Source organism: Salmo trutta, chromosome 31 (genome assembly GCF_901001165.1).
Source record: "Salmo trutta chromosome 31, fSalTru1.1, whole genome shotgun sequence".
Lineage (NCBI taxonomy): Eukaryota > Metazoa > Chordata > Actinopteri > Salmoniformes > Salmonidae > Salmo > Salmo trutta.
Window position 1 is genome coordinate 30,334,767 of NC_042987.1, and position 9,512 is coordinate 30,344,278.

Sequence of the window (9,512 nt, forward strand, 5' to 3'; positions counted from 1 at the left end):
GGTAAAGATTGCCACTCCACCACCTTTGAAAGAGCTGTCTTGCCGAAAAAGGTTATAACCAGAAAGGTTAACATCATTATTCAAAACACTCTTCCTTAACCATGTCTCAGTAAGCCGGTAATTAGATGACTTATGACATTTTAAAAAGGGGGAAATCATTTAATGAGAATTAACTTTAATGTATGAACAAATCTTTATTATCCTGGATGGTGGTGGGTTAAATAAATGTGTGTATTCATTTACGTGAAAAGTTCTTTGAAGATATAGTTCCCTTCTGGGTGGTCAAAGATATAGTGTCAAAGATCGGGAGTTTAAAGCTATACAGAATTTATTTAAATTGATCATAGCAGAAAATATATACAGTACATGAAAAAGTAAACATTTTTAACTTATATTTTTGATACTTGGTCCCTGAGCTGTCCGCAAGTCTAAGAAGTTTGGGACAATTACAGCATGACGTGTAATTCCGAGTACATTTACATTTTTAAGACAAGAGTGGCTGACAGAAGAGAGTGCATACATTTTCATATTTTGTTTGTAATGGTCCCCCGTGGGAATAGAACCCACAACACTGGCGTTGCAAGTGCCATGCTCTACCAACTGAGCTACACGGGACGTAACCAGCCTGCTTTACAGAAACATTACAAATACATAGTAAAATATCTATCACCATAACATATCTATCACCATCTTAGTAATGAGCTCTGTGATAACAGCCAGACAACGATCAGGACACATGGAAATGTCTCTAACAAGCCCTTCATTTCCTCAGTATTCTTTACTGTATTGTGTGTCAGTCCATGTTAGCGTTGAGCGGCTCCTCTTGTAGTCAGTTACCTCTGGTAACTTGATCCCAGGCAGAGGTAATGCATAATCATAAGCTCTGGGTTATCTTCAGTTGGCACGTAAAACGCTTGGAAATTGACAATCGGATAAGAGTGTTTCAAAGTACCTACTTAAGACCCTGTACTAGTCGTCAGCTGGGTCTGTGTTGAATTCCAATTAGGTTATTTGAATCTGTGACAGGTCTGAATCTGTGAGAATGGATGAAAGATTTGTTAGTGGACTACTATAGCACTAATATAAGAACTAGGGCTGTCAGTCAATAAAAAATGTTTGTTTATTATTTCATATATTCAACTATTATGATTGGCAGCATTGGACAAACATCTACATCAGAAAACACTTTTCATGCAAAGATGTGGTGTATTTAATTATGCCTCACTATGTTCCCATCCAACCATTTTTATGCAAGCAAAGAACCTGTCAGATAAAAAATTCAAGACAGCCCTGATGGAAAACAGCAAAACTTTGTCGCTGTATATTTGCAGTCACGCGATGCTTTGTTGTGCTCCTCCCACTATGACTTGGACAAGCATGAAGGGTTAAATAGGCTACTGATGAAATTAATTATGATGAACTTCACAGGATGGTGCAAGTGCACGGCGATGAGCTTGATAATAATTTCCAATAGGTTAAATGTCAAGGATTATTATTTGTAGGCTATGCTGGTGAGATGATAGTCGGTGCTTGGCTGCTAATTGACAAATAAAAATGATCTTGCTCTTATCCATAACCTCATCATGACTGCGTTCACACAGGCAGCCCAATTCTGATCATTTGCCACTACTTGGACTTTTGACCAATCAGATCAGATCTTTTGCCCATAATTGGGCAAAAGAACAGAATTGTAGCCCACCCTCTCTGCAAACTGTTGTCTCGAGAGCATGCACCAAGACCAGACTGGGCATGTTTGCTTTATCAGAACTCAATTTGTGACAAAACCATCAGTATAGTTGTAAATGCAATGGAAACACATTGAACTTTGTTTTCTAATTTGGGACATAAAGACATGAAGCAAAGTTCTTTATATGTGCACTGCATCATTACCCACTGCTTTTTAACTGCAACAAGACAGTTTGATGGAAACACACCTCCGCTGGTAAAATGCACATATATTTTTTATTCAAGTAGAAGATAATTCAGTGGATGGAAACCTTACTAGTGCTGTAATACTCACCAGAGCTTCCACGACTTCCATAGGCTTCATCTAAAATGATAAGCAAAGGCAGAAATCAATACTGAAGGAAAATCATGGGCTTAACATGTTGACTAGACCGCCATTGCGAGCAGGTTGATTTTGTCCAACCACACCAAACGCGATCAGGACACGCAGGTTGAAATATCAAAACAAACTCTGAACCAATTATATTAATTTGGGGACAGGTCAAAAAGCATGAAGCATTTATGGCAATTTAGCTAGCCGCTTACTGTTGCTAGCTAATTTGTCCTGGGATATAAACATTGGGTTGTTATTTTACCTGAAATGCACAAGGTCATCCACAGATAAAAGGGTAAACCGAGTTCGTTTCTAGTAATCTCTCCTCCTTCTTCTTTATATGGCGGTTGGCAACCAACTTTAAGGTGCATTACCACCACCAACTGGACTGGAGTGTGGACCTCAGTTCATCTTTCAATCACCCACGTTGGTATATGCTCCAATGAGGAGATGGGAGAGGCGGGACTTGCAGCGTGTCAAGCGTCACAAATAGAACCACGCAGATGCTCGTTGACGCGCGCGAGCAGTGTAATAACAGGTGTGTACATTTATTTTGCGGTGTGGTCAGTATGTTAGGGCTTAATAAAGCCTTTTTTTTTTTTTTTAGACGCAAACGTGACAATGCATCAAAAAGCCCTGTAGCAGAATACGTCAGGACCTTGACAAAATGAACAGTGAGTGATGGCCATGAAAACACACATGACTTATGGCTTCAACAAGTATATTATTCTTCTGGCTTTATCTAGCTCTATTTGTGACAGCTAGATAACTTTCTGGCCACGTAATGAAAGGTTACAATCTCACCGTTTTCATCTTCAGCATCGGGGGCATTTGTAAGAACTTCTCTCTCAGAGGACAGATCGACTACAGTAGCCAAGAAAATAAAACATTTTATGCCATTATTCTTTTTCAGATACCCACATCTAATAAAAAATGAAAATAGTCAGGGAAATACATCATTTTCACCACTTGTTAAGTGTTTTCAAATTGACCTCATGTAAGAATACTACAGAATACTTACCAGAAGTGGCATCACCTCCTTGATCTAAAATAATCAATACATGAAGACATTAAAACACAATGATTATCATCAGCATCAAATCTAAAAACAGAGGCCTGGATAAGAGAGACCGATCCTAAGAATGAAACTCACCAATCAAACTCCCTCCATCTTGAGCTCCCAGGGCAGTATTCTCTTCAGGATTAGGAGCTGGGAAAAATCCTTTCACATTAGTCTAGAACCTAAGTTCTACGTACAGTATCATACAATGTTTGGTTCCACATTGAGAAGAGTCTGTATTGCTCTGATCAAGCCAGTGTTTTAACACATTTGACTGCTAAGAAAACATGAGTCTAAATAAAGATAATAAGTCATTAACTAGCATGGTTAGTACCTTTTTGGAGATGTAACTTGGTTAATATAATGAACTGTAGTCATCGGTTGAGCAGCCTTATCTCTGTTTAAGTTGGGCTGACATTCATTTGGTTTAATACACTATACTCACCAGCCAAATGTCTATCAGGCTCAGATCTCCATCTGTTTTTGAAAAACAGTACAACAGCCAGTAGGCATACAAAGCATACACCTCCAATATAAGGTAGATTTGATCGCTCCTCTTGTTTTTTCATCTCTGTAAGCACACAAGAACACACAGTAGCCTTTCCATTGGTTTCTGCATAGTTGTTATACAAGTGTACGAAGTGCACTAATCTTTTAATGGTGTCCACATTCATTTCTCCAACATATAAACATTCTGCATATACAAATTCTGACCGTAAAGAGACCATTTTAATTGTTCACAAACATCAATGTGTCCATGCTTTGAAGTCATTGAATTGAAGAAAGAATTTTACCCCAAGTGTAATTCCGCGGTTTAGGGAAGCTTTTATGATTGACATAACATCGATAAACGACAGACTCGGAGGTGTCCAGCCTCACCGTCTTCCTCAGCTGGTAGGTGTGGTCTTCGTTAGGTCTGACTCCTGATGAATGGACACCCTCCATCTCTGTGAGGAGGGTGTTGTCCCTAAACAGGTTCATCTCAATGGGTGACGACTTCGGATAGGATCCGGTAATTAAACAAGTCAGGTTGATCAGCCCAGGTTTTAAAGAGCCACTAGGGACAGTGTAGACCTTTGGAGCAGCTACAACATTGCAGAGACATAGGAATACATGGTTACTTCCAGAACATAAATATGAGACCTGGACAAATAGGTGATAAGAGACACTGATTGAACTTGGGAGAAGTAATAAGAATGTGTTTCATACGGATGGGGATTACATGACAGTAAAACTGTTGTGAAAGATCGGGAACAGCTAATAAAATGTGACATTTGTAAAACCACAGTGCAACCAATAGTAACACTCACATGAGTTCGTGCGCTCTAATAATCGGAAACGATCAAGTGCCACTGGACAGTCCACATTCACAAAGTTGGTCAAGTGGTCTTTCATGCTTTGAGTGTTCCATTTGTGTACAATATCGTGAATATCCTGAGCATATTCATCTTTTGGAATCCACATACTTGAGTTATCACTGAGGCGCAGCACTGTGTTTCCATCATAGGCAAACTCAGCAAAGCCAACTTCTTTCTCCATTTTTTTGCTTTCAGTGATGGTTATATCCAAAGCACAACCAAGTTTCATCTGCACAATATCACCACCTAATACGACAAAGATGAAAAGGATTAACACGCATATACTGAACTAAAACAACGCTGACAAAGCAAAGATGGTCAACTATGAAATAATAAATGCAACTCACCTGGATGTTTTACAAAGTGCCTCTTCAGGTCTACAGCACTGGATAAAAAATAGGTATTAACGTCCTGTCGAGCTGAGAGACTTTTTTGCCACTCATTATATCCAAAGCTTGTATTTTCTTCATTCCAGCTTTTTTTAGGTACAGGGGACTTGAGGGCACTGCTGTAGAAGTCCACCAGTTCTCCATCCAACAACCCAGCAACTTCATAGTGGGAGGAATTGAAGCGTGTGTATATGTACTCAAGTACATGTTTGACTGTGAGCAGGTGATGTTATGAGAAAAACTGTTAGAACTTCTGATGAACTTAAACTGCATATTTTATGTCTTCAACAAAATGATAGAATAGGCTACATGTAGGCCTAAATAATATTTACATTAATTAACAGAATATCAGAAATACATTTATGAAAGCAAGACTATAAAAGCAATGCTTTTTAAAATCTGTTTTAAGACTAAGACATACAGTAAATGCACACTTCTAATTCTCTGGACAATAAATTGAAGTGATTTCTTCTCTGAATAGATAGGCCTAAACATTTCGGGAATGCGTGGATATAAATGTCAGGGTGAGAGTATATGTGTGAAATAAAATTAATTGAAGTTTGTAGGTTTGCTTGTAGGTTTCATTTTCGTTTTTACAGGGGCATGGATGTTTTGCTTAAAGCGACAATATGTAACTTTTTGGGCAACCCGACAAAATTCATATCGAAATATGTGTTATTGATCTGTCATTCAAACTGAAATTAGTTGAGTTGCCATTGTTTTATAGCCTGAATGAGATGCATAACTAGTATTTTTCTCGCTTTTTAGTAGAGTACATATATATAGAATCTATTCAATATGTAATTTTATGTTTAAGATATTATGTACCCTATTCCTTATTTGAACTATAATACAACGAACATACGTTTAAAATGTTTTGTTAAAATGTTATAGACTAGCAGAACAGCCCAATTACTTTTGCTTTCACTTTCAAAAACGATTTTTCAAATGTTAATTTACCTGTAGGTCCTACATCACTTAGCGAAATACACGAACAAAGAAGCAGTCCAATAAATGCATATCGGATAGGGTTCATCATTTTGTGGGCTACTGATGGTAGATTCTGGCGTTGAACTCATTCATCGTCCTCGCGATTAGGAGCTTCACTGCAATTATGATTGCCCCTCCCAAAATATTTTTTTTTCCTGTGAGCTTGAGCCAATTACTTGTCAAATAATATTACAGTCACTTGTTGGTAGGTGAATATCGTTGTCATAGTTTATTTATCACAAAGGAATAGCCAGTCTAGACGAGGGTTCCCCAACTGGCGGGTTGCGGGCCGAATTTAACTGAGAGATGCATGATCATATACAAATGTAAGCAAGGTTTTAAATGATTATGTTTTATAAATGGAAAGACAGCCATAAGCCATAAACAAAACATTACGCTGTCTCAGAGTAATGCTTCTACATTAGAAGTTTGTGGAGGATATAGCGAAACAGTATCATCCTGTGGCTACATAACGAGACAATGTCATTTCCCCAAAAAATATTTCACAACATATTCGTTGTCTGTTCTTAACATATGTGTATGGACATTTTCATATCAGTAAATGAAGAGAGGTAATGTAGACTATTTTCAGAATGTAAATTTGCTATAGAAATATCAACCCAACAACTAATCCAACTCTTAAGACCGCAGTATTTGGAAAGACGATTCTTAGCCTCCAAAAAGCGCATGTAAAAGCTCAGGCACTCTGAAAGATATTCTGACACTGTTGAATAGTTCACTGCCTGTAAATACACTGTACCAGCCAGACCAACTTTAACGTCTTCACCCAGCTCTCCTACAAAATATGAAGAACAAATTGGTATTGTGTGCCAATGGATTTGTCCGTTATTATGGAGATGTTTTCAGCTGTTGTTTTTTACCAGACTGAGCCTAAGTTCTTTACACGTGTTGAATGAATGTGCGCATTTTGGGATTGTCAAATTTTTCGAGAGAGATGTTGGTCCTTGCAAAAACCATATCCTCAGCATTTAGGCTACGTTTTTACATCTATTTATATAGCACATGAAAATGGCTGTTAGAACTAGGTTACATTTTCTTTGAGAAAATGCCTATTATTCCCATATAAATGTTGATAAAAGACCATAAATAAGTGAAATATTTGTGGATAATGCACCCAATTATCAGCCTAAAGCATAGACTGTTGATGAGAATAATTCTTCTTTGGGCTTTATGTCGAACTACACTCAAAAATATGTACTGTAGCCACCAACTGTGTGGGATGAAAATAAAAGATCGCAAAATATCAAAATGTCGATATTGGAATACTCCTACTGACTACCCGAAAATCACTCATCAACATGCTTCTTGATTCATCTGTTAAAATCAATAATCAATGTCTGATCCCATTTGCTACACAGGCTCAGGAGCCCGGGAGGGCAGCAAATCTTCCGCTGTGAATTCCCAGATACGTTCCTGCGACAGCCACAATGATGTCCAATTTCTTTGATTTTCTTTTTACTTGAGCCGTACAGTTTATTGCAGTTGCAATGAACGCCACAAAATACACTTTCTTTGCATACAGCATGTCTGGATCTCTTGGTTGACAAATAGGCCTATTAACTCTGGACATTTGTGCATCCACTACCATTTCTTCAACTTCACTTCCTCTCTCAATTCTTTTGATTGCCTACGCGTAGGAGAGCCGATGGACTGCCCTAACTTTTGCCACCTCAAACTCCTTTACCCTTATGAGTCACTACACAAAGTCTGGGTCATGATCCCCCACCACAATTGCAACACGGCCGTTCTTCACTCTGATCTTCTGTGTACTCCACCCGTCTGCACACACTTAAAACATTGTCAAATCCTTTACAATTTTGACACTGTAATGGTTTGGGGACAAAAGTCATCACTGCGTATTACTCACCTCATATAACCCAACTTCACATGCGTAGGAAAGTGCTTATCATTAAAAAAAACAATAGGACAGACAAACTTTCTTCCTTTCACAATGCGGGTCAAACAACTGGCACTAAATACATCTGGGACTCCAGTTAACATCCCCATCACATCCCAAGAAGAAACAAATACTTGTCCGACTATCAACACTTATTTTTCATTCCATTCTTCCACACTACTATTGTCAGAATTCCTCTTTAATTCTTTATTTTTTTTTCAACGCCTGGCCCTATATGAGTTTCTGAGAATAAAAAAAAGTCCTTGTCATGTGCATGACTTTCTGTCACGCCCTGACCATAGAGAGCCCTTGGTTCTCTATGGTGTTTAGGTCAGAGCGTGACTAGGGGGGTGTTCTAGTCATTGTATTTCTATGTTGGTGAGTTGTATGGTTCCCAATTAAAGTCAGCTGGTAATCGTTGCCTCTAATTGGGGATCATATTTAGGTAGCCTTTTTCCCACCTGTGTTTTGTGGGATATTGTTTTTGTGTTGTGCATGTTGCACCACTGCTTTCACGTTTCGTTGTTGGTTTATAGTTTTTTTTAAGTTTCACTGAAAATAAACGATGTGGAACTCAACACACGCTGCGCCTTGGTCCACTCCTTATGACGTGCGTGATAGAATATCCCACCCCCACCAAAAGAGGACCAAGCAGCGTGTTCATGAGGTAAAGGAGTTTTGGACATGGGAGGAGGTCATGAGTGGATGCGAGACCCTTACTTGGCGGGAGTCGCAGAGGACTCTGGAAGGACAGCGACGACGCCGGGGACCGCGGCCACAGAAACCCCAAGATTTTTTTGGGGGGGGACACGAGGGGTGGTCGACTGAGCAGGGGGGAGTGCCAGAGCCCGCCTGGGAGTCGATGGAATAGTGTGAGGAAGGATACCGGAGAATGGGGTAAGCTAGGAGTTTGGAGGTGCGTGTCATCAGTCCAGTGAAACCTGTGCCGGCTTCACGCATCTGGCCTCAAGTGCGCCTCCCCAGTCCGGTACGGCCTGTGCCAGCAGCTCCCCGCACTCACCCTGAAGTGTGTGTCACCAGTCCAGTACCACCTGTGCCGGCTCCACGCACCAAGCCTCCAGTGCGCCTCCCCAGTCCGGTACGTCCTGTGCCAGCTCCCCACACTCGCCCTGAAGTGAGTGTCATCAGTCCAGTGCCACCTGTGCCGGCTCCCCGCACCAGGCCTCCAGTGCGCCTCCCCAGTCCGGTACCACCTGTGCCGGCTCCACGCACTAGGCCTCCAGTGCGCCTCTACAGCCCGGAACCTCCAGTGATGGTTCACAGTCCAGAGCTTCCAGCGACGGTTCACGGCCCGGAGCTTCCAGCGACGGTTCACGGCCCGGAGCTTCCAGCGACAGTCAACGGCCCGGAGCTTCCAGCGACGGTCAACGGCCTGGAGCTTCCAGCGACTGTCAACGGCCCGGAGCTTCCAGCGACGGTCCAGAGCTTACAGTGACGGTCCACGGCCCGGAGCTTCCTGCGCCGGTGCCATGGCCGGAGCCTTCTTCTGCGCCGGTGCCCAGTCCAGACACAGTGTCCAGTCACGCTCCATGGTCGGAGCCTTCCTCTGCGCCGGTGCCCAGTCCAGGCACGGCGTTCAGCCCGGCGCCATGGCCGGATCCGGGGTCTGGGCGGGGGCTACAACCCGCACCGGAGCCGCCACCAACACCAGGCACCTCCCCTACCCTCCCCATTTGTTTTCAGGTTTTGCGGCCGGAGTCCTCACCTTTGGGGGGGA

General features: G+C 41.5%; 1 protein-coding gene across 1 annotated transcript; it reads right to left on the reverse strand.

Moving 5' to 3' along the window:
• Window positions 1-306: 306 nt before the first annotated feature.
• On the reverse strand, window positions 307-5,995 carry LOC115169923 (zinc-alpha-2-glycoprotein). The gene is made up of 10 exons (XM_029726048.1): window positions 5,827-5,995; window positions 4,825-5,079; window positions 4,430-4,723; window positions 3,914-4,204; window positions 3,565-3,690; window positions 3,213-3,269; window positions 3,081-3,104; window positions 2,864-2,923; window positions 2,021-2,050; window positions 307-1,034 (listed from the first exon to the last, which is right to left on the reverse strand). Exons 1-10 carry the CDS (start codon window positions 5,903-5,905, stop codon window positions 1,003-1,005), a joined length of 1,248 nt encoding a protein of 415 aa, XP_029581908.1. The 5' UTR covers window positions 5,906-5,995; the 3' UTR covers window positions 307-1,002.
• Between the last annotated feature and the right edge of the window lie 3,517 nt (window positions 5,996-9,512).

Coding starts and splice junctions, on each gene's coding strand:
- LOC115169923 (XM_029726048.1), bottom strand. CDS start 5,905: ATGATGAACCCTATCCGATATGCATTTATTGGACTGCTTCTTTGTTCG. Junction 5,080..5,826: donor AAGTGATGTAGGACCTACAG/GTAAATTAACAT, acceptor ACCTGCTCACAG/TCAAACATGTACTTGAGTAC. Junction 4,724..4,824: donor GCACTTTGTAAAACATCCAG/GTGAGTTGCATT, acceptor TTGTCGTATTAG/GTGGTGATATTGTGCAGATG.